Raw genomic sequence first — 26,386 nt, 5'->3', positions numbered from 1 at the left:
CAAACTAAGAGGAAAATAAGCTGGAAATTTTAAAATAATATATAAAATTTGTTTACTTGCTTTGTTTGCTGCCAAACCAAAAAAAAAAATTCACGTTTATTTTCAACACGATTTGTTTTTTTTTCGTAACCTTATGATGATTTACATTATAAACATTGATGTCCCATGACTTTTTACATAAAATACGTTTGAATCAACCTAGTTTTTTTGTGGACAGAACAAAATGAGCTTCAGATATTATTATTTCGATATTTTTTTCTGCGTGGAGTCTTGTCACTATTAACGAGACATAAAAAAGTAACAAAGACTAAAGGCTGGCGCACAATGTAAGTTTCCGGGTTTTTTGACTCGACTGAAATGGGCTAACTGCCAAAAAACCTGAAAACTTATCCATTGTGCGCCGGTTTTAAGATGTGTTCCTCACCAAGTTTGCAAATACTCATTTAAGCTAAAACAATGTTTTTGTTTTTAATTATGAAATAATAAGATGCTACACAGAAAAAAAAATGTTGAATATTACATCCAAACAGCTGCACAGAGCTCATTCCGACGGTTATGAAATATTACGTTGCACACGGAAACGAATTTTGTTCATTTAAATCAAAAATATAAATGTTTATTTTATAAACATACACACAAAAAATAAATGTTACTAGAATTAAAAAACCATTGGTAGAACTAAAAGTTTGCATTGGTTCTTTTTGGTAGAAAGCGGTTAACTTTCAAAACAAAAGTTAGCCAACTGTTAATTCAAAAGTTACCCATTCCCTGCTTTTGAAAGTTAAAACTTTCAAAATGAATTGTAGTACTGTCAAATGAAAAGTACGAATTCAAAACAAACTTTTGGCATGAAAGTTGGGATTAGTTGAAATAACGTTCACTGTTTCAAAGCAAATAAAACTATTCTCAATTTAAACATCAGAATTATCAACATAACAGTTTTATTTTTCATTTTAATTCTAATGAATATCAAATTCAAAGTCTTATTTATTCAATTGTAAGTTATAAAAGTATATTTTTCAATTGTTATATATCATTTGTTTTATGAATAACCATATATTATTCTTTGATCTCGTGGACCCTTTCAATTTCTATATTTGTTTTCTTCAACTGAACATCTTTTTCGGGATATTATGCTCAGGTACTTGGCTGCACCTTCCGACTCGAGATCGTTCAACGAGAAGATTGAGCATCACCAGCTGAGACACAACTCTCCAACGACTCGGTTACTCAGTAGATCGTTTTGGTGATGGTAACTATCACCAGATGCGATGATGGAAGCGCTGTGGAGACAGTAGAAAACGTATGTAGGGCAAAAATTATCAATTCAGTACATTACATTACATACCAATACCCGGCTGGACTTGGTGATTACCTTCTACCGTATTTACATTTGGCCCACTCTTCCGTACGATTGTGCATTGGTGAGATCTTCCTCATCTCGAACAAGATGATTCCACAGATGGTCAAATCGTGAGAACACTCCTTTATCCTCTCGATTCCCTTCTTGTCCGGTTAGGCGACTGCCGGGAATAACCAGTGGAAGCAAAACAAAACTTTTACGGGCGTATTTCATCTCCATACGAATAATTAAACACTCCGTGAATAATTTAATTTAAAAACTGTTCTGATGTAATGTTTTTCACCTCCCGGTTTGCGCGTTTTTCTTTTTATTTACTCACGTTATACTAAAGCTATCCAGAAATGAGTAAAAATCTACTGCAGAAGAAGTAATTTTGACAGTTAAACAATTTTTGATTTGAAAATTTGTACTTTTACAACCACAAGTTAAAATCAAAACATCTACTTTTGAATTGAAAATTCCCTTGTTATTTTAAACATTTTCATTGTTGAAGTAACGAATTTTTGAGTACTATTAAATTGAAAGGTCAATATTTTTATTGATACAATTTTCGTTTTTTGTGTGTATGAATTATTCAAAGCAAATTGAAAATATTTTTTAAACAAACATATTTACGTTTGAATTAAATTCAAACGCATTTTTATTTCAACAATATAAAATTCAATCGTATTTGATTATTTATTCAAAAATGTTTATCGTCGTTTCAACGGCAAATATGTTTGAATTAAAAATATTCGTTTTGATTTTTAAGGTAATTTTTGTGGGAAATAACGAGGGAAATAACCGTGGAAATTTGTTGTCATACACGCCAGGAGGATCTATTTTCAACCCGTTGATTTGTATTACCGGGATCAAATGGCTAGAATCGGCAATTCATCGAGTCAATCCGTTTGAATATTGGTACTGATAGGTAAATTTGTAAATGTACACGTGAATATTGACCATACATCTCAGCAATTTATTCTATTGCAGCAGCAGCGCTACTGAACCTTACTATCGATTCAGACAAAGGCTGCTCCGTACGGATATTGGCCCTGAGATGATGATTATGGTCCCACCACTTACCCTTATGCGCTGCCGCAGGTAGACATTTTTTCCTTCAACCAAAATTGATTTTCACACTTAATTTTTTTCACCGAGATTCCAACAGCCGAGCAGTTCTGCAATTTATTTTGCTGAAATTCAGTAACACAATTGCCGAGACTCAGCTAACAAATAACATTTTGCTGAGATATCAGCTAACAAACAGATATTTTGCAGTATATCAGCAAATGTAAATGCCGAGGTAATCGGCTGTTGGAGATTTTACCGAGCTAGATTAAGTGTGTTCAACGTGCCCTTATTTACATTCAGTCAACAGCATGTACGGCCGAGCCTGGAAGCTACAGTGATCGAAACCTCGATCGGAACCGCCGGTGGAAACTCCGATTATCGAATCATCAGCTCTTGAGTCAGCATCAACTATATCATCGTGCTGGAGTCGAAAAACGTCAAACCACTCATGAGGAATATCAAAAGGCAAGCTATGTGCATGTAATGGAACAACATACTTGCAGCTTAGGTCTGGCTTGCTGAAGCGGGTTTCCTTTTTATTTGATCTTTCCCACACGGAAACGGATGAAGAATACCAAAAGCCTCGCCAAAAGCCGGCTGATTTGTGTCGTCATTGGAAGAAACTGTTTGCAACGATACTGTTGACCTGTTGACGACGAGGTTGACGATATGCACAAAGAACCGATTACCTGCTTGCGAAAGGTTTCTAGCCCATTTATTACCATAACCATTACATTCAATAGGGGAAATGCCGTAATGCTGAGGTATAATAAATAATGTTTTGAAGATAACTATCGAGAAACATGTTTATAATCAAATATTGAAATATATATATATAAACAAAACATCAGAATTTGTTTTAAAAATATTGTACGTTTAAAATAAACTCCACGATGTTGATAACAAAAATGAAAAACACGTTTAAAATAAACATATTTCTTTTGGTTACAAAGTTGACAGCAAACAAAAGTTTGTATGTTTATTTTGAACATGAATATATTTGAAATAAACGTAACATTATATTTATTTAAAACATTGGTTTACATTACTTTTAACATGGAATACGTTTGAAATCAACCTAATTTATTTTTGTGGCCAGAACAAACTGAGATTACGTTTAAATTTACCTCAAATATGTTTGTTTCGATGATAGATTTCTCTGCGTGTACGATGTACATCGATTTTGCGAACAAAATAACGTCGATTGATGTAATATTGTATCATTTCATACATCAGCTTGAATTACGTTGATCGATATTACATTTTTTTTGCCGTGTATAATCATATTTTGAATTGGTAAGATACAAGAAGAGGTTGCAAAGAATGTGTTTGACATCCCTAATAAATAAATACCATAAACGAACGATTACCCAAATTGTCGAACTTTTCCACAAATGGTTTGGATGATACCCCAAAGACGACGTTAAGAAAAATAACCATCTCAATTTTATTAGGGATATTAAACCTGTTTATTTCACTTCATGAGATTCGCAATCAGCGATTTTTCACACACTCAGCAAATCGCTGATTGTGACTCATAAAAAGCAAAATTTACAGGTTTCATGTTTCAAACGCATACTTTGTAACCTCTTCTTGTAAGTAACAAGTAAAACATGTCATCATACCATCTTTTGGTTTTATTATTCCGAAAAACATTATTTTAGCTGAAATGAGTATTTGCAACCTTGTTCCTCTCGATGTTCCTTTGATTACTACAAAAGTTGTTAGAAGTTGTTCGGACTAGGGATCGGTGGTAAATCTAATACCGGTAATGCACCACGATGATCTTCCTCCGATACTGGTTAACAACTGAGGATGCTCAGTGCTGAATAACCCCAGTTTATAGAAATTTCTCTTACATCTGTGTCGAGATCTGAGTCGAAATTACTCATTCTCTAAGTTAGTCTCATAGGACGAACACGGTGTTTCGCAAAAACCCATTAATGGGTATAGAAATACCAATTTCCACTAAAAGTGCCCTCTATTTAATGAGTAAACTATGTTTTACTCATTAATAGGTAAATGGGAGGTCTGTCAATAAATGGGTGTTTTTTATCCATCTTCTTAAAATGGTTTGAAAATGAATACCCATTATTGGGTTTTCACGAAACTCCGTGTATGTAAATCGAAAGAAAATTTTTTATTTAGTTTTAACCTTCTTCTTCTTCTTCGCATTTCAACCTTATTGCATATCGCATATTAGCTTATTGCGTGCTCTTAGCTTAGTGTTCTAGATGCACTTCCACAGTTATTAATTGAGAACTTTCGATGCCTGTACCATTTTTGCATTGGTATAATTATGTGGCAAGCCCAATCATACTTCTATGCCCAGGGAAGTCGAGAAATTTTCCAACCCGGAAAATTCCTAGACCGGACCGGGAATTGAACCCAGTCACCTCCAGCATGGTCTTGCCACAGACAAACAGACGTAACTCTTTGAAAAACTTGTTCTTGAAAACATAGTATCTCAAAACATATAACCTCAGTAACGACATCTATCTGGCTTCTCGCGGAAAACAAGCTTGCTCGCAAACTCGTAAACAATATTGCATAAAATTTCTATAGAATATATAGAAACGTCAAAGTGATCCGATGCCAGCGCTGCGGCGAGTAGTTCGCGGAACTGATAATATTCAAATCAACCGTTAAATGCATGAACGAAGATACACAATGAAGAGTTACGTTTGTTTGTCTGTGGTCTTGCTTTAGCTGCGCCTTTATCGACTGAGCTAAGGGAGGCCCTTAGTTTTAACCATTAATGGTTAATTTCCAACGGGTGTACAATGACTGTCGACCTATTCGCGAACGCCTTGAGTTAACTGTGGCCCAAAGCTGTCAAAATGCGTTCCATCAAAACAAAAAATTTAATCGAAAAACCATGCCGAACAGGTCAGCATAACACTTAAATTTTCTGGAAAATTGCAGTTTTTCCTCAATCATTTGTGTTAGTCTGGTTAGTTGTTTGAATTGAAAATGATGCTGAATCGGTTAACGTCGTTTTTTAAAGTGCCATGTAGGAAATTGCTCACAAGTAAGTTGCTTTCGTTATCTTCCGCCGAGTACCAGGCTTGATGTAATCATTGTTTTGATTTCAGCTTCACTGAAAACCCTGTCCGTCACACCAACAACCTTCCCAACGGCACCTACTGCACTACCGGTCAATTCTATCCTTTCTCGCTACAACTCCTCGTTAGTCTCCCCACAACCGAGTGCATCTATCGTGCAAGATGTGAAAAACCAGATCGAATCCGGTACCGAGGGACGACTTTTTGCCGTTGTTCAACTGTGCGGTAAACAGTTCAAAATCACCACCGGTGACATTATCATCGTGGAAGGTTACTGGCCACCCACTAATGGCGATAAAATTCGTCTGGATAAGGTTTTGCTGGCAGGAGGGAAGGACTTTTCTCTCATCGGAAAGCCATTGGTTTCCCTCGGTTTGGTTGACATTCAAGCAACGATTATCGAAAAATCACTTTCTCACACGAAAACGCATTTCCGGAAGAAGAGAAGGAAGCAGTACGAGAGGATCAACTTTTACCGCACCCAGCAAACGATGATTCGCATAAATTCTATTAAAGTTAAATCCGGAGGATTTAACGAACAAAGCAAGGCCGGACAGCAAGAAGTGGAGCGGTTTTGTTAAGTTTTTGGATTCGGCTAAATTGTAGATGCGATTATAGGGTAATAAATGGATATCGTATGAGTAACCGAAGTTTTTAATGGCGACTGAGTAACATTTCCGTCACAGAAAAAGAGATAGCAATTCAATTTTACTCAGACTCTGATCGTCTTGATCGGTCGTGTGGGATTTATATTATTAAGTTTTTAGAGATATGTTTCCTAATTTCTAGAGTTTTGTGTAAACGGATCTCATAATGGTGAAAATCTAGGAAACTTCAAAATTGAGTAATAGCGTTCTATCGATCAGAAAAGATCAATAATATCAATGATTTCACCGTGCAGGAATCAATAAAATCCTGTTAGAGCGCGAGCGCATTGTACGAACTTTTTCTTGTAATCAGTCACTATTTTCAACTTTTTTAGCGAGAATTTATTTCAAGATTGATCATTCTTTGCTTGGTGGCGTGTAAACGTTTTTCTATATCTACAGGAAGTCTACTCATTTTTCGAAATAGAATTATCTGAGTTTTATCTGAGATCTTCAATAGAATTGAGAGCTTTAGGGAAGCTCCGGGAACATCAAGACAGATTGGATAATCAAAGGGCAGTTCAAATAATTTCTAGGAAATTGAAGAAACCTTAAAGATTTCCGGAAACTTCAGCAAAGCTCCGAGAACGTTATTGTGTGGTATGCACCAGCCTATATAATGATAGCCCAACATATATCAGCCTAATGCGTGAGTGACAACAGCTCAGTCACTCAGCGCTCACCAGCTAGCTCACACGAAGGCACTGCTGTACAGTCGTACCGCCATCGCAGTCATCATTGACGAGTGAACCTTCTTTGAGGTAAGTTGAGTGTGTGCCTACTGCTGCGTGTTGGGTGATTCCTAGCAAATGGCGGAACTGCACAGTTATAAAAATTATATGAACATCCGGAAAACGTGAGAGTATTTTAAGCGTGAAATGCGAGAACTTTTAGCAATCAGTGATATCTTTAAGAAATTCCAGAAAACCTGTTATAAATTTAGATACTTTTAGATAGTTTCATGATATTCAGGCGAAGTTCCGAGTACTTCAAGGACGATCAGATAGCTTCAGAATAATCCCATTAACTTAAGCAAATTTGCAGAGCCTTACGAGGAGTTCCGTGGAATTATGGGGTATACCAAGAATTCTTTGATTGATCCGAAAACGTCAGAAGCGTCAGGGAATTATGAATATATATCAGAAAATTTGGTGGATTATTAAACAAATTTAGAGAACTTCAGGTAACTATAGATAAGTTCAGGGAAAATAAGTGAGCGTTTATAATGGTTATAATACTTAAGGAAAATTGTAGAAACTTCAAGGCAACGTTAGAAACATTGAGGAAACTTTCGGAAGTCCTATAAAGTTCAGGGAAGGTTAAGAATTTGATGAGAAGTATTGTGAGCATCAGGCTAGTTTCTCAAACTACAAAAGAATTTTAGGGCAGTTTTATTAATTTCAGGAAAAATTTGAGAACTTTCAAGTCCATTCTGATCAGACTTGGTAAAAACACTGCTCGGTGCGGCTCGGTGGCAACCTACTCATGTATGCACAGCACTGGGTTTCGTCGATAAAGCACCCGGTGACGGTGCAACATGTTGGCACGCCACCGAACCAAAAGAGAAACCCGAACGCGGTGCTACGGGCTTCGGCTCACCACCGTGCGGCACGGAGCCAACGAACCGCTCATGATTTCGTATCGTTCGTTGTTGGTGTTGCGCTATACTCGGTCCCATTTGCGTTTTTGTCAAAATTGAGTTTTTCAATGGAAGTGGTAGCAAGTAGCCACAGAACAGAAGGGGAAGTGTAAACAAATCTTTCAAGAGATGAACTAGCCTATGGCTAAAAATCTCTATAATAAAGGAAAAAAAAGAAAAAAAAAAAATGTAAACAAATCAGTGAATCAAAAAGTGTTCGTTTTTCTGTTCAACAAGCGATGTGTTGTGGTAGCGTTCCACACGGGCTTTCTATGTGCACTCACACTATCATAGCATGCTGTCTATCTTAACTGCAGGCAGAAGATGCCTTCTACCGCTAGGTGCGCTAGTGTTCGCAAATGACAAGTGGAGCCACTTTCTGATCCGAAGTTCCACTCCTGTGAAGTAGCTCATATTTTCATTTTACTCGATGAACTCAAGAAATTTGTTCTGAAATTAGAAAAATGGGCAAGCAGGTTTTCCCTTTACATAAGAATCCATGGTGCGAAGCAAACTTAAAACGCGTTCTTAATTGCGTCTGTCATTTCTCTCGACAGGAACAGGGTCCGTTCGGATACGGATGTGTTGGCCATTTTCGTTGGCACCGTCGAAAAATTTACTCTTCCGACAAATATAGACATTTTCTGATGGGAATTTTCGGTGGAGTGAAAGGATAGTACAAAGTCCGCCATGTTTCACGCGCAGTCTGACGTTTGCTTATGGATTTTCTCATAGGAGTAAAGAGCTACAGAGTCGCCGTCAACGCCAATTCTCGTTACGATTATGTTTGGTACATATTGTGCCGCGCTGCGTAAACTAGAGAAAGTTTTCTAAATAACGTTATAGTGAAGCAAATTGTATTCACCAGTGAAAAAAAGAACAACAAAATTAACTCTTAATTGACCTTTGTGGGAAAAAAAACTATGGTTTTAAGGCAATAATATTTGCCGCATTAATGCTACATGGTGAAAATCGCTGTTGCATTAATTCGCATTGACGGCATTGGCTCTTTACAGAGTTATAGTTCCTTCCTGTTCATAAACTACGTAGACAATGGGGGGGGGGGGCTTGGTAATTGTCCACGGTCCATACAAATTTTAAAATTTCAGGGTGTCAATCCAAAAAAACTGTATACGTACACCCAACCGGTGGATGTAAGATTCGCTTACAATTATGTGGGATTCATCATCAGAGGATGCAAGTGGAGACCGCATGAACCGAGGATGCGATATACCTAGCTCCGGTCCGATGTAAGAAAATTGGAGACCGAAAAATGTGGAGTGTATTAGTGAGTGAAATTAATTATGTGGAAAAAATAGAAAAATGGTTGCCGACTGGACTCGAACCACGGACGTTGCGACTATCAGACCTGTGCTTTCTCCACTGCTCTCTCCGTGCTTCTGAATATGGTTAGCCTAAAAGCAAACATGAAGCGCTCATTTTCTCGCATGCTCGACTTCGTACGCTTTTTCTGCTGGAGAGATTCGAGATAAGTGTGTGCGTCGTTCTACAATGTTCTACAATGTGCGTCGTTCTAAAGCTTACTGGTATAGTCGAAAGCGTAGAAAGAAAACGAAATGAAAAAGACAAAAAATCATTACATCGCCTGTAAGGTCAACTTCTAACATTCGCTGCGATGTTCATGAACAGAGGATGATAGGAAATGGAACTAACATTCATTGTAATAGATTTTTGGTTTGCGTGTAGTTAATGAACAGCCCCTTTGAGATTTTTCATTTGAGCGACAGAGAACGGAACAGCCCGCCATGCTTCACGCACATAATGACAGTTGTTTGTGGGGTTTTCTCATAGGAGTAAAGAGGTACAGTATCGCCGGAAAGGTCAATCAGGAAAGGAACGAAAAAAAATTAGCAGACTGCGATAGTGGAAAAAAAAGAAAAAGAAGCACTGCATTCTGTCTGGCACCGGACCCTGGCACGGAGCCGCACGGAGCGCACCGAATAACCATAGCACGGCACCAAGCCGAATAAAACGGCTCCGCGTTCAGGTTTCTTGTTCGTATCGGTGGCGAGCCGACAAGAGGTACCGAAACCGAGTGCGTGTTAGCTTTGAACGGGGAGCAATATTCTTGCACGGCTCGCAGTGCCGGTGGGTGTTTTCCCAAGTCTGATTCTGATTTCCATTGAAATATTCCTCAACATTTCAATAAAGCTATCCTCCTAATTCAATTTTCTTTTAGTTTTCCTCGGAATTACCTTAAAATTCTCCACAATAAGAAACCCTTGGGAAAAATTCTCCGAATATTAATTGAATTCATTTCACTACTTTTGAGTTTCACTACTTCCCTTGGAATTCTACTCACATTAAAAGTCTCATAAGAATTCAGTGGCAGAAATGATTTTTACTCCAGATACTTGAAAATTTCTTGAAGTATTATAGCTTTTAAGTCCAGAACTGTTTCATATTTAAAATTTCTAGGAAACATGCATGTTCCAAACCAAAAAAAAAAAAAAAGCCTCTGTTTTTTTTAAATATATTTGATATTTGTTACTGAATATTAGTCCACTGTGGATCTTTAAAGTTCAAAGTGTGAATGTAAATAACGAGAAACATTAAATGCTCGTATTTTAAAAATTTTAATTTCTTTAAATATCCTTTGTAAGAAATTTATTAAACTCTCTGAGCCTACCAGGTATTTTAAGAAAAAATAAAATTTCCTGAGGATTCCCGGTTTTCCAGGGGTTTGCAGTTAGTAGACACCCTGACTAGTGCCGTGGGTTTGGCCAATAGTTTGGTTTTCTATTGAATCTTTCGTTTTAAAGGTTCATATCGTATATAAGTGTTTATGAGATACTTGTTGAATAAGTCTAAAATATCAAACATTTATTTTCTGTAAGGTTCCTTTTTTAGTCACTATTTTTACAACTTTAAGTCACTATTTGGTCACTTATTTCTTCAACATGGTCACTAAAATCACTATTTTTGATAGCAGTGATCACTACCAGCCCTGTAATGCAAAAATGGTACAGGCATCGAAAGCTCTCAATTAATAACTGTGGAAGTGCATCTAGAACAATAAGTTGAGAGCACGTAATAAGCTAATAATGCCATACGCAATAAGCTTGAAATGCGAGGAAGAAGAAGAAGAACGAATTTAGAATGAAGGGCTGCTTGTATTAGATTTCAGACAATATCTCAACAATTTGTGACTATCAAATCCAACGGTACGTATGGAAAGGTGAATAAATTTAGAAGTCATCTTTGACAGAAATATTCCATTTTTTTTAAATTTAGATTCGTTCAGAAAAGAGAGGTAAAGCGCGGGTTGTGCTTAGTAGGGCGGAAATTAGATCAAAAACCATATTAATATAAACCCCTCTACATCGGATTCTTTTCCTTGGTCGAAAGATCACTTGATCGAAATCGTTATGCACGTTACTACACCCACTTTTTACGATTTTGAGTTAGCCAGATCGCCGTACAGCTTGATGAAGATATTGCGAATCTTTTCAAGGGTTACAGCAGCATAATGTAATGTAAATAGGGCATCAGCGTCTACCAGCATATGAGATTTCAGAAACTACTGAAATTCAACTAGGTTTAGCTGGTGAGCTTGCGAACTAGCATAGGTGTAAGCAATGATGATTAATAAACGCTGAATAATCAAAAAAAATATCGAATAAGCCCTTTTACAACTCATGTAAGTCGAATAAAAGATTATCGACATACCTTATACAACACCAAGTAGTTCAACGTTGTGGTTGAATGAGTTCTCCAGATTTTGTGTGAACAAAGCTTGAACAGAAGTTATTATTTAAAATAGTACAAGTATTATTAAACATGCAGTTGAATAAAATGATCAAGTCGTTTCTTCAATAGGCAATTGTTTGTTGGGGTTCGTCAATAAATATACATCTTTTACTATCTAGAGCTTTTTGACGTTTAATCGGCGCACACTACTGCACCATTTAAATCGAACGAGTGCGAGCAAGAGGGAAACAGATTAGTGGGAAAACAAAACGTGCATTCATCCATGTGTGCTAGATAGAGAAAGACGACTAAACGTCAAAAAGGTCTATAGGCACTCTAGACCTTTCTTAAACGCTGTCCAGACTGGAGAGTTATAACATGTTATAACGGTTGTCAAATAATTGCAACTCAGAAACCACCATCAAGATAGCGCTATAACATGTTATAACTCTGTAGTCTGAACGTACTATTACGTTTAATCATATTGCTCTATCTAGCACACAAGGATGAATGGACGGTTTGTTTTCACACTAATCTGTTTCCCTGTTGTTTGCACTCGTTCGATTTAAATGGTGTAGAAGTGTGTGCCGATTAAACGTCAAAAAGCTCTCTAGTAGTCCCAACTCAATTTGACCACTTTGTCAAGCTGTTTTGGCGTGACTTTCTACCAGCGATTTCACAAAACTGGACCAACTAATTTCTATTTTTTATGAAACGCACAAATGTTGGCTACTCTTCTCGTGGTTCTAGAAGAAAAAATCTCAAAATAATGTTTTATTTTAAAGTTCAAGTGGTAGTATACGTCAATTCATCAGTAAACCCATCATTAATGGTATTTTCTACGTGCAGTGCTGTAAAGTATGAACAAAATTAATAAAGTTTAAGGTAGAGACAACTTGAGATTGCACTTACCCACCTTTGGTTTTGTATTTATGCATTAACAAACTTTTCGACTGTGAGCGTGCATAAGGGCGTAAACGCGATGATCGATTATCTTAATCGATTTTCTCTTTACATTGCTACAGCGAAGCGAAACAATTTTCTAGAATTTGTTCTATGTAGTGCTGTAACAGGTTGCATTGGCTATCAAATGCAACACCAAACGCACCGAGAAACGTTAATCCAATCGATCATCGCGCTTACGCCCTCATGCATGCTCACTGTCGTTTTTTTCTCTTTCGGTAATTACTTACTTAGGTACTCGATTATAACTTCATTCATCACCCCAGTCATATTCTTTGCAAAGCGGTATCTATTCAAAATCTAAGAGCTCAAGTAATACACTTTAGTATTGCTGTCAACTCGCTACCATACGGGGCACCAAAATTAATATCAACCGATCGAAAATACTGCTCGACTTCTCTGTGAGCATTAAAACGAAACGTTCATCAATCATTCACTTCGTAGAAGCTGAATGTAAGATAATCACCTCTCCACTGACACGGAACCGTGTTGCCTTAATGAAATTGGACCCTCTTTGTTCAAGTCTTGGCGGATGGTGTCCAGAGCTTGTCCAAAAATGACACCGACCCACGCTTTCATCAACTCTGTTGTACCCTTAAACATATGGGTGACTTTTTGTTCGGAAATGGAGAGCTTATACCACGAACGGGTATTGAACATTAGTCATTTTTCGCAGGCTTCTACCGTCAACAAAAAAAAAAAGCTAACCCATACGTGCAATGATCGACCTTTTTTTTAAAAAAAATTCATCGCATGTTTCTTATATGAATATCCTATTGGTATTTGATTAAAACCAACGGCAGAAAACAAATGGTAGATGTGGGGTAAGAAATGTTGATCAACTGTACATCGTCATAATAAATCAAATTCACCAAAATAGCAAAAAGTGGTCCAGAAATGGTAACGCAGGAAAAAGAGCGCGCAGCGATTGAAATAGATCGTAAAAGAAGTAGGAAATGTGGCGTTGCACTACCTATATAGGAATGAGTGAATCAAAACAAACACTAGCTTATGCCGTTGTGAATTCTGCAACTCCTTTGGAAGCTATTAAAAAGGAAGCACGAGGAAGAAATGGATTAACGAAAGCATGTAGATATAGTTAGCTATGGTATCAGATAAGAATAGTTGATTTCATAACGCTAAAACAGTATGAAAAAAGGAAGACAAAGCCATTTTTTTGTGTATGTTAAGTTGAAGAACTGATTAATTGCATTCAGCAGATCCTTAATCAGATTTAAAATCTTTATTTCTGCAAGCAAACCCGATGACACGCGTGTCCCATAAATATGATGATTTCATATTTTTTCGGTAGTGCACTATACCTAATCTCACCAAGCAAGTCGGTGCCTCTCTCCAACTCATTATGAATTATCTATGCGCGCACGCGTCGCCGACCAGTTTGCGGCCCAATGTCAGTTTAGTGGGTATATTCGGTATATTCATTCATTTTTTCTGGTCCTCTGGGTTGGCCATGTACGGAGATAAATCTTCATTAGCATCCAGCTGATCAAGCCGGCGCGGCAGGCAGTTTGTCATATTTAATCCGATGAAGTGAGCAAATCGCCACTCCCTCACCATTTTGCTACTCGTTTGCTCGCTCTGTTTAAAATATATGAAATGCACTAAAATTTGGTCAATGGCCATAATATACAATATATTATGAGCTGTAACCGGGAAAAGTTTATTCATCTTTTTGGATTCGGTTTATTTGCATCTCATCAGTGATTTAAAAAAATGAGTAGGTTCTGCCTGCGGGTCGGTTGACATTTTAAGGAGCTGTCACAATTTTGTTTTTTTTTTGCGTAAGTGATTTGTCGGTATTGAAAAACGTTATCAGTAGTGATTTTGGTACGGTTGATGCAAATGACGATTCTTTTCCGTAACGGATGGACCATCTTAGGGAGGGTCTAGTCACTGTGGTAGTACGTATTTATTTCTTGAACAATTTTTTGCTTTGTCTGTGTGTTTAGATTCCTCAGAATCTCGTAAGTTAGGCGGTCTGTTCCTGACGCCGAATGGGCCTTCTTCTTATGGATGATATGACTCCATTGCTCTAGGTTGAGCAACTCTTTTGCAGGAGTCGTACTTGGAGATTTGGGTTGAGTCATTGTTGGATGTATGGGCCCGAAGTGTCCTTTTAGGAATGCTTCAGCTTTTTTTTTCGCCGTGAGTACTATATTGCTCTTGGTTTTGTTGTCGTGGTTGTATCATAGAGGTAACTCTAAGACCACTGGGTCCCGAAGAAAATCATTATTATTTTTGGCTCACTCAGTACCAGAACAACGGTCCCAAGCAGTCCCAAGCTATTTCACTCACCCCTGCATGTTCTGCATGAATCCACACACCCCTGATGTTATCTGTCAAACTTTCATAGCGAATCATAACAAACATAGTGTAGTAATAGAATTTCAACTAGAATAGGGTACGTTAATCGTTTGCTTGGGACCAATAGGCTACTAAAGTGGTGAGCCAATTTAAAATCGTTAGTTTCGTATTGATTGTTGGTTGTATCGTAGCCTCCTTACCATGCTCCAATTAGACTTGGTATCTCGTGGATCGATATCCTTCGTGATGGCCGCAAGATTTTCCTTCATCAGTAGCTTTTTCTGCCGTGGAAAAATCGCTTTGGCTTTTTGCAGCTTAAGTAGATTTTCTTCTTTTGATAACCTGTTAAAGGTTCTCCAGCAGTCTTGTTTCTCTTTGTACAGGAGGGAAAGTTCTTCTACCAGAAGCTGCTGACGGACACAGTTGCACCAACAATCAATACGAAACTAACGATTTTAAATTGGCTCACTACTTGACTAGCCGATTGGTCCCAAGCAAATCGACTAACGTGCCCGATTCTAGTATAAATTCCAGTACTACACTATGTTTGTTTTGATTCGCTATGAAAGTTTGACAGATAAAATGAGGGGTTCGTGGATTTTTATATGTTTCGAGGGGTGCATCGATTAGCTTGGGACCGAAGCTATTACCAGAGCTGAGCCAAAAAGTTGAGCACGTTTCTTCCAGACCTTCTGGTCTTAGAGTTACCTATATGGTTCTACCTTCGTTATGACTGAGTAGACTCTAACGTATTCTGGAAGCTTATTGCTTCGGAATACTACCATAGAGGTAACTCTAAGACTAGTAGGTCCCGAAGAAAATCATTATTATTTTTGGCTCACTCAGTACCAGAACAACGGTCCCAAGCAGTCCCAAGCTATTTCACTCACCCCTGCATGTTCTGCATGAATCCACACACCCCTGATGTTATCTGTCAAACTTTCATAGCGAATCAAAACAAACATAGTGTAGTAATAGAATTTCAACTAGAATAGGGTACGTTAATCGTTTGCTTGGGACCAATGGGCTACTAAAGTGGTGAGCCAATTTAAAATCGTTAGTTTCGTATTGATTGTTGATACTACTCCTAGCTTCTCTATCGGTACTATTTTGCCTGCTCCTACGGTCCGCTATAGTCGGAATACTTCCAAAATTTCCTTGTTTGTTTCGATGTCTTCGATTAGTTCCTCGGGCTGTAATTCTTCTGGGATTCCTGCTTTTACTCTTCTGACGGTCACAAAACTCTTCGGAATGAAGGCTCTGAACCGCTTCAGGATCAAGTTTTGACAGTTTACTAGCCTGTTTGCTTCCATCCATTCACTGAAGAGCACCATCACTTTTGCTCTTTAGATCTTCTTGATGTCTATCATTGCTTTCGCAAATCCATTTTATTTCAACATCATGCCCACTGTGACTTTGTTGATTCCGCTAAATCGTACGTTGTTCTCGGCTTCTTCTTGCATCTTCTCCACAATAACCTTGTACGGTCCACTGTCACACTGCTTGAAGTAAAATTTCTCGAACACTCTTTCCATTTAGTTTTCGTCATTTTGTTTTTTAATTGCACTGCCTTGATTGTTTGATCTTGAATTTTCAATTCCGCCATTTTGTACTATCATCGGTGCCCCACCAGGAGCACCGCCACTTGCACTCATTTTCCTTTTCTAGTAGGGCTTTTATTTTTTGTTCACTCCACTTGTAAATTAATATAGTATCACTTAGCTTGATAATTAACGATTAGGATTTGTTTCAGGTTTTCAATTTGGAAAAAAAAAATCCAATTTCCTTTCACACTCTTCAAGAAAACGTCCGTTGCGATCTCGGTTGCGATTCACTTTCGACGCTTTTTTTGACGAACAAATTTGACGTTTGAGCGGTATGTACACACTTAGAAAAAATCACCGACTTCGGTAATTCATTCACCGAATTCTCAACAGCTGAACGGTCGGTAATGTTTTCGGTAATCGAGAACATTACCGAAAAATCTGTAAACTGGATCAACAAAATTAGCTGTCAAATTTACCGAACGATCGGTAACGTTTACCGATGTGCATTGCTTGATTTGTAGTCGACTTTACCGGAGAACTGTAATTTTGAGGACGATATGCAAATCGAAAATTACCGAGAGATCTGTAATTTTTTAAAAAGGTCACCGACTCAACTGTAATTTGCTTTAATATTGTTTCAAGGTGGCGGTCACTGCAACCCATGCAAAAATTCGGCTGCAGTCGTGATCAATAAGTTAGTGTTGCAAATTGCACCACCAATTAACAAAACCGTTGGCGACTATCTGAAAACTTAAGTTTTTGTCGGAAAGATTCGGCGCTACACTGAAAACAAGGAAGCATTGGAAGAAGATTCCCAATGCTGTTTTCAGATCGTCACCAACGGGAATGGAACTTGGACCGACAGAAAAAAACAAGCAACAACATCGGCCATCTGTAATCGGTATTTATTTAGATAACGAACATTAATTATTTACGGAAAATATCTACGATTCGATCATCGCTCGGTTGCATAACAGCCTCCATAATTTCACCTTTTTTTATTTTTCACAAGCACGACCCAACAAACAATCGTCTATTGAAGAAACGACTTCTTGGCCATTTTATTCAACTGCATGCTTAATAGTATTTGTACTATTTTTAATAATAACTTCTGTTCAGGCTTTGTTCACACAAATCTGGAGAATTTATTCAACCACAACATTGAACTACCGGTGTTGTATAAGGTATGTCGAGAAGTTTTTATTCGACTTATATTGAGTTGTAACAGAGTTTATACGATAAAATTTTTGATTATTCAGCGTTTATTAGACATCACTGCTTCACTGTGATGCTCTGTATACACTTGATTATCATGTGAAGTAACGTTTAATTTAGACATTATTATACATTTAATAAACGATTATTCAACTGTGGGAAAATTAATCCGAAAATAAGAGAACAGGGGACATGGACAAGGGAAGGCTGTGTGGTGTGTTTTTCTTAAGTCTATTGTATTTCAATATTTCTGACGTGGGCTCGCACCACACAGATATTAGAAAATTTATTAAATACTTATAATAACATGCCATTGTATGGGAATCGAACCATGTACCTTTCGATCACCAGCCGCTTGCCTTGTCATCTGAGCTATCCTAGAATTCATCATATGGGCAATTCAATAATCTATAAAAGCTTGCATGAAAGTAAATACCTATCAGCACTCCCGATCGCAACTCTAGCTCCTTCAAGGCCCAGTGGGAATGATTAATTCATTCATCGTTGTTTTAAATGAGACCAATGTTGCCTCTTCACATTTCCAAGTCGAAAGAAAGGATGCTCGGTTATATTTTAAACTAGATCAATGCATTCATTATCGTGAGTCATGTGATCGATGATAACTATTTAAATAAATTATGTTCTACACAAATAAAAAAGGGTTGAGCTTGGGATTGAACTCACGACAAGGCATGGAAAATCATTTACATTCATTTCGTGCATTCATTTACATTCATTTGCCCCTAACTTTTTTTATTAAGAGTTTCGCAAAATGATGTAAGTAGCTTTTGTAGGTTTTGTTATTAGCTACAACTTTTGTTAAAAACTCAAATCCGTATCTCTTATGCATGACGAACCAGAGTGAACAGAAGCCACTACTGTTTTTCCGTGAATGTATTTTACATTCACTGAAAAACGGTAACGAGTTCTTCCCGCTCTAATTCATAATGCATAAGAGATACAGATTTGAGTTACTCACAAAAGTTGTAGCTTATAACAAAACCTACAAAAGCTCTATAAATTATTTTGCGGAATTCTGTTGATGAATAAAGTTAGGGGCAAATGAATGTAAATGAATGCATGAAATGAATGTAAATGATTTTCCATGCCTGCTCACGACCTTCTAATTGGAAAGCGGAAACGGTAACCACTACTCTACTGATTTCGCCTTGTTGTAAGACTGAATCAGTGTTGTCGAATAATGAATCTAATACGTCGTTTATAAAGCATTTACAAATCATGTGATTACAACATGGACGCATAGTGGTATAAGAGTTATTATGCTGACTGTATTCGCCTTTAATCAGCAATATTGTAAAGTAATGCAATGAAATCTAATAAAGGAGCTGGAGAACATTTATTAGACGTCTAATAAAGCATGTTATTAAATCAATTGAAAACAGTCGAATTAAAGTGTCAATGTATATACAAATTACACTTATTCAAATTGTTATTAGATCGAACTTCTGGCGTTGAATTGGAAAGACATTTAACACTTTTACAGCTTTTAATAAGTAAATTAATCAGATCAGAGCAAACAGTGGAACAATGAGCTTTTTCAGCACATAATTCGACAACTCTTTTTAATCAGCATTGTACACTGTTATACAGCATTTATTCAATATATATGCTTATTTGTGACTTTGAATTGTTTGTTGGGTGGTATAAGAGCTATTTTGCTGAGTGTATTCACCTTTATACAGCAATATTGTAAAGCAATGCAATGAAATCTAATAATGGAGCTAGAAAACATTTATAAGACGTTTAATAAAGCATTTTATTCGATCATTTGAAAACAGTCGAATAAAAGCGACAATGTATGCGTAAATTACACTTATTCAGTTTGTTATTAAATCAAATTTCTGGTTCTGAATAAGGAAGACAGTCAACGTTTATAAAGCTTTTAATAAGGAAATTAATCATATCAAAGCAAACGGCGGAATAAAAGCGTATCTATCGATCTCAATGAGCTTTTTTCAGCACATAATTCGACATCCTGTTTTATTCAGCATTGTACACGGTTATACAGCATTTATTCAATGTGTATGCTTATTTGTGACTTTGAATTGTTTGTTGGGGAACGCTTTTCATGTCGATAGAAAATAACAATATGGTGGATTTGACGTTTACCTAGACCGTTACCGAACTCAGTAATGGAACGGTTTGTTTACCGAAACTTCAGCAAAATATTTCACCGAAGTCAGTGATGAAGCTGATTTACAGACCTGCCGGTGAAAATGTTTACCGTTTTCGGTAAATTAAAATAAAACTACCGAAATTCGGTCATTTCATTTACAGTTTTCAGCAATAAGCGAGAAAATACCGAAACATCTGTAATTTTCAGCATTACCGATCTAAGACGGTACTTTTTTTTTACCGAACTCAGGGTCTCTGTTTAAGTGTGTATATGTCATGCTCTAAACGGCCACCCACATTAGATCCGTTTGCGTTGCGTTGACGTAAATTTGACAGTTTGACAATAGGCCCCGCGTCCGATTCGGATCTAATGTGTGTAACCGTTTGTTACAAAACATATTAGATTTTTAATTTGTGCATAGTTGTTAAATGTACCGTCACGTCTCTTAAAGTTATTTGGTGTTGGATTAATAGGATTAGTAGTCGTTGTATAAAATTGTTAATTTGTTAATAGGATTAATTGTTTTTAAATTTGAAAATTGTATAAACCCATACAACAGTACAGTGGGTATGAATATTCTATCAGTGGGTACAACAACATTCGGGCGAAATTATGATTTCAAAATGGGTGGAAAATAACGTCTCACGAGAAGAGCAATGGGATGGGAAAAGCGCGAAGGAAAACCGCCATTCCTCAATCAGTTTCTGGCGTTCGTGTGCTTCGGATCGTTAAAACCAAGTGTCCTTAAAGTAATAAAAGTGAGTGGTGAATCGCGGGAATATCTATCTGTTCAATCAGGACCTTTTTGTGGTACCATTCGGTACAGCGCCATCTTGTGAACCAACCGACTAAGTCGGTCAGGAAGCACACGAGTCGGATTATTGGTCCTTAGTGGCTATTAATCCTAACAGTAAAGGACATCATTTCGCTTTGGCATTGCAAGGTCAAAATCGCCGCACTCGTCGGGCCAAGACGGCTCTAAACCAAGGAATCAAAAATATCTCCGAATGACAAAATGACAAGCGATCAACGAACCGAATAATAACGCTATGTCAGAAGTGCAAAGCAATAATGATATAATCTTCTTCCTTCTTTTTCATGACAAGCAGCCCGTGCGACACAACTCACTCGGGGCAGTAGAAGGAAACGAGCAAATTGTTGGCAAGCTGCTTCATGAAGTAAAGCCGAACATGATACACGTGTGTTAATGGGAATTTTTTTGTTATGTCTTTTCTCTATTCATATCAAGCTATGTCCTCATCCGTGTATATTGCAAGAAAGCAGGCAAGCAATATATTATTATCCTTCTACCACTCCGATCGAGCTATGTTACAGAGCGAGTTTGTCATGGTAGTCGTAGCAACCGTTTTGTCTGTATCGTTGGTTGCCTTATGTGTTTGGATTCGCTGCTCTAAACGCAAAAGAGGACCCCTCTCAGCAGAGTCACTCCGGCCTTGCCTGGACTCTGGTGATTCTTCTCAACAAGGGTAGACGCCAGAAGACCGCAGATCGCCATCAAGTCAAGTCGGTCTGTTGTTCAAACATCACCACCCTGTCAGGCTTGATTTGCCCGACGTCAAGCTCATCGTACGTAGGATCATTAGCGAGCGCTCGCACATCGGCAGAGTAGTCTTCGGCGGAGCAGAATCAACGGCAGCAGTTCAGTACCGGTACGTCAAACCACAGACAAACAGACGTAACTCTTCATTGTGTATCTTCGTTCATGCATTTAACGGTTGATTTGAATATAATCAGTTCCGCGAACTACTCGCCGCAGCGCTGGCATCGGATCACTTTGACGTTTCTATATATTCTATAGAACTTTTATGCAATATTGTTTACGAGTTCGCGAGCAAGCTTGTTTTCCGCGAGAAGCCAGAAAGATGTCGTTACTGAGGTTATATGTTTTGAGATACTATGTTTTCAAGAACAAGTTTTTCAACGAGTTACGTCTGTTTGTCTGTGGTCAAACCCCAATAGTAAAAACCCACTGTACACCCATAAAATTTAATAGAACTACTATTAGAAATCCAATCCACACCTGCTATAGCTTTTATTAATAAATAATTAGTATACACCCTTTGATTCCTGTATCACTTAAACTTTTCATAGCTTTCTTACTGTCAGGTGACAGTACTGCACATGAGGATCGCGAAGTCCCTCCAGATTATCCAGTAGTAAGCCGACCTTGAGACACAGCTCGAGAGGTTTCTTGCTACTGAGCGTTTTTACCGGGATACAGACAGTAGAGTTACATGTGCGTGGGCCTTAAGAGAGAAAAAGGGCTGCAAGATTTTGTGACAAGCAATGTATTAGGTATAGGAAGAACGTGACAAAAGGGTGGAGGGGGGAAATTTTTGATGTAAACGAATCGAAACCAAAATAAACCACCCGAAAATTATAAATTTTACATCCACGTGCACAGATCTATGCGCATGTGATATGAACTGAGTGAACAATCAACAAAAGTCAGAAAAACTGCGCGAATTTGAATCGAACAGCTTTGCTTCAATGCGAAAGTAAGTTCATGTGACAGTGAAAAACGAAATGAACTCCAGTCAAGCCAGAACAAACAGCATGAAAACTGATCGAAAGTGGTTCTGTTGATGTTGAAGGGGATCTGCTCGTAGAGATGACAGAATGACTTCCAATTCAAAGTGATGGTTGACCGCTTCATCGTCACTTGACGATTTTCGGTTGAAAGTGACCTTGTTGGGCCCTGGAAGTGAGACCAGCTGACTAGAGGTAGTATTTGGTATCGCGTTGCTCAAATCTCATTACCCGTTTGTTGTTGCCGATTGTTGTATCCCGATCTCGGCTTCATTGATGACCATCTGAGGACCATCATCACCAGTCTGAATAGATCGGCAAATGGAACGGTCGGTAGGAGAAAAGGGGGGTAAAATGCCTAAAGTCAGCAAAATGTGCCTCCCTAAATTATATCAGCTGCTAGTTAATAATGGCGAAAACTTTCTGGCATACGTTGTACTTTATAAGTACTATGTGAATAGAAGAATGTGGGGTATTATGTGTACCGTAAAACGAGGTAACATTGATAGTTTTCTAAAGTATATTCTAAATATTTTTTAAAGCAATGAATGTTTTTCAAATTTTATATTTTTAAAACAAGTACTGAGGATCTAAGAGTTATTTCGTTAGGAATATATTTAACGGAAATTAAAGCATTTACACATTTTTTTTTAGTTTTGTGACCGAACTTCAGTATTTTGATTTGGGGTTACTTTGATAATGCTCGATGAATGTAGAAAAAAAGTGGGTGAAACTCAAACAATTAAGTTCTTAAAATATGAAACTTTGAATGAGTATATAATCAGAAAACCTCATAAGCAATAAGAATACAACATTGAATTTGTTATGGCTCTATCAGAAATACATTTCATAAGTGATGGTTTGAGTGCTTTTTCAAACAGGCGAAAAACACAAAAGTTGTTTTTTAATATGTTTGTAAAATATGTTACACATACTATATAAAAACTATATACGATATCAACGGAAATACCCTAAGCTACAATATGGAACCAATTTTTCTAATTTGGAAAAAGCGCAGCGAGTAAATTTAATCTTTATATTATACTATCAAAGTTACCCGCATTATCAAAGATACCCCGGTTTACGGTACATGAAAAAGTAAACAAAATTTCCTCAATTTGAAGGAAATATATTCTATGAAGGGAACAAAATGATGTGTTTCTTATGTAAGATGGAGGGGTACCGAATGAACAGAACGAAGAGCTTAGCAGTGGCAGTACGTAAGTACGACAAAGTAAGAGACATTGACGACCCCGGAGGCCGAAGAGAACTGTAAAGAGAAAACGAGCAATGCCCAGAAATCCGGCCTATTCAATCCTAATTTTTTCAGAAAGTAATAACAAAAAAAACATCTTGGAATGTTGGAAAAATTTTGCAATTTCGTACATGGAACATGACGCCTCCTTTTGTTCTGTCGATGAATTAGGAAGGACATTTGCCCCCTTTGCCTCCTGGTTCCAAATGTTCGTCAAAATTTTAATATTTTGAATAGGTTAAGGTATAGGTTTAGGTATAAGCGTATAGATTTAGATCATTCGCCACCAAACAACTTTTTGCGATATTATTCTGACGGTAGTCAATCAAACTGAGTTAATTACCCAATGTATTCTGATTCTTTGTTCAGTTTTAAATTATTTGCTGCTGCTCGCACCCAATAAAATAATGTCCGACTTTTGCCATCCAATTACATTTATTTCAGAAAATCAACTACTACAATCTTCACCATAATTAACGCCTGTACAATAATTCCAACCGATACTCCCACGCTGTCTGGGAATGCCGGTCGAGCTTCGTTACCGCGAAGTAAAAGGAGAACACTCAAGATGGATTTAAGAAAAATATAATCACCAACCAGCTTCAGTTCAGTTTCCCTCCAATACCGAGATAAGTCAGGCTGCACAGAGACCAACAATTAAGCAACTCGCTGCTGAAAAACTGATCCAAACACCGCCGCCACCACTCTCAGGACGGCCAGTTGTTGTTGGTTCAGGTATGAAGTCAACTGTTAACAGCTAGATTTTCGCCCCATCGTTCGAGCCAGGCTCTTGGTTCGAATTAGCATTGATAGTAATTGAAATAAATTGCAACTAGCACCTGGTGGACATGCTTCTATGTTCTGGTAGGTTGCACATGCGATCGAAACTGGAACTTGCATTTGCATACCGAAGGATACCTAATAGGCACCACAGTTGTTAGCCTGCTGTTTCAATGCACGATGGCCGTTGGATTGTGCGTAGATTCAGTTCAGCTCTATGACATGATCTGGGACCGAGAATGACATAATCCAAAGCGGCTGGTGCAGCAGGTGACCGTTAATTTGCTGCAATTTTTCATGCACCCCACTGATCGACGACGGGTTTTCAATACAAGTCGTAAGTGGATGGGCAGAAATTATGTTATTAATTATATTAGATAACATTCATTACCACTGTTTATGGGGACTATTAAATTATTTAAATGTATTCTATAAACTGTAAAGTACAAGCGGTATGAAGTTATATTGATCCGAATAAATTTTGTAACCAGTTCACCAAGAACTGGTTGGTCGTAATTATCAAGATGCAGAATTTAATAAATGGTACATTTACGACAAACACGTTTACGTCACTTTCGTATCAATATCTTCACACCGCGCCAATCTGGAACCCGGTCTCGGTTTCACCCTGCAATTTTTTGACTGATTCATATCGGTCATATCCACCCTCGCACTTACCCGAAAGGCCGCTCGAATATTATTAATCGCAATGAATTGGGGATAAAAATAAATATAAAAATTAAGCACAATAAAAATAAAATATCCCACCTTACCATTTTCTCACAATGCCGACGACGACTACGACAACGATGTGGATGTCCCTTGTGTTCCTTTGTGCTTGTACGGATCAGTGTGATAGCTGGCCCACCCCACCGGCTGCTGTCGCCCGTAGCTGATCGAAACTTCGGATTCGGACGATTGGAGGAAGCGCTTGGCGAGGGGACAGATTAACTGCCTTTTATGGAATTGGCAGTCATATACAAAATGTTGGGAAGTCATCCTACACAAAAAAAGCGAAGCACTTTACAACTCGCTTGTTTATGGAATGAATGGCACCAATGAATATCGAGATGACTCTGTACTCAATAAGCATATGTGAGTAGAGAGGGAGATACAGTCTGGGAAAATATTTGTACCTTTTGTGAAGATCTCTCTAGAACGGAGGGTGTGAGGTAGGAAGAGCTGCTGTTGTAATCCCATACAGTTCAATGTGAGGTGACTCTTGATTTTTCTTCTAACTACGTGGGATGAGTGATGAATTTTTAATTGCTGAAGAGTGAATAATAATTGTGTTTGCGTCAGTCTTGCAGAAATTGTTTTCAACTTACCTTACCAGGTCTTGTTGTCCTCTGCTGTCCGAAGAAGTCATCTCCACTCTTGGTCCAGCCTTCTCCACGTTCCGTCATCCATCTGCACTCCACCGTAGATGGTACGCAACCCCTTCCGTTCGAAAACAGTAAGTGCAGGTCTCGTGGCCGTAGAGCACCACCTCAGCGTCTTGTAGACAGTCAACTTCGTGCGGCGGTGAATTTTATTCGACCGGAGCGTCCTCCGGAGTCCCAAGTAGGCACGATTCCCTGCCACAATGCGTCTTTGAATTTCTCTGCTGGTATCATTTTCGGCGGTCACCAGTGAGCCCAAATACACGAACTCATCGACCACCTCGATTTCGTCACCGTCAATCTGAACTCGGGGTGGTAGGCTAACATTGTCTTCCCTAGAACCTCTCCTTTCATGTATTTTGTCTTTGATGCGTTGATGGCAAGTACAATCCGCCTAGCTTCAGCCTTCAGTCTGATGTACGTTTCCGCCATGGTCTCAAAGTTCCGTGCCATGATGTCGATGTCATCGGTGAATACAAGAAGCTGGATGAACTTTCTGAAGATTGTGCCACTCGTGTCTATCCCAGCTCTTCTGATCACACCTTCTAACGCGATGTTGAATAGCAGACACGAAAGTCCATCACCTTGCCGTAACCCCCTTCGAGATTCAAAGGGCCCGATACTCGAACAACGCACATCACTCGATCCATCGTCGCCTTAATCAATCGCGTAAGTTTATCCGGAAATCTGTACTCGTGCATAATCGGCCATTGCTGATTTCGATCGATAGTGTCGTATGCGGATTTGAAATCGA

At 38.1% G+C, this 26,386-nt stretch overlaps 2 protein-coding genes across 2 annotated transcripts in view; both read left to right on the top strand.

The window, feature by feature from the left end:
- The window catches only part of LOC135707576 (uncharacterized), a 335,607-nt gene that overhangs the window by 182,905 nt on the left and 126,316 nt on the right, over positions 1–26,386 (top strand). The window lies entirely within an intron of this gene.
- Positions 5,285–6,112, top strand: mRpL21 (mitochondrial ribosomal protein L21). Its single transcript, XM_065229492.1, has 2 exons — positions 5,285–5,447; positions 5,512–6,112. The coding sequence occupies exons 1-2, from the start codon at positions 5,390–5,392 to the stop codon at positions 6,060–6,062; spliced, it is 609 nt and encodes a 202-aa protein (XP_065085564.1). The 5' UTR covers positions 5,285–5,389; the 3' UTR covers positions 6,063–6,112.

This window comes from Ochlerotatus camptorhynchus, unplaced genomic scaffold (genome assembly GCF_037179485.1).
Source record: "Ochlerotatus camptorhynchus isolate MF236.1 unplaced genomic scaffold, CSIRO-AGI_Acam_v1.1 ptg000314l, whole genome shotgun sequence".
NCBI lineage: Eukaryota > Metazoa > Arthropoda > Insecta > Diptera > Culicidae > Ochlerotatus > Ochlerotatus camptorhynchus.
The sequence above is the reverse complement of the archived record's forward strand: the minus strand, read 5'-3'. Positions and strand labels throughout refer to the sequence as shown.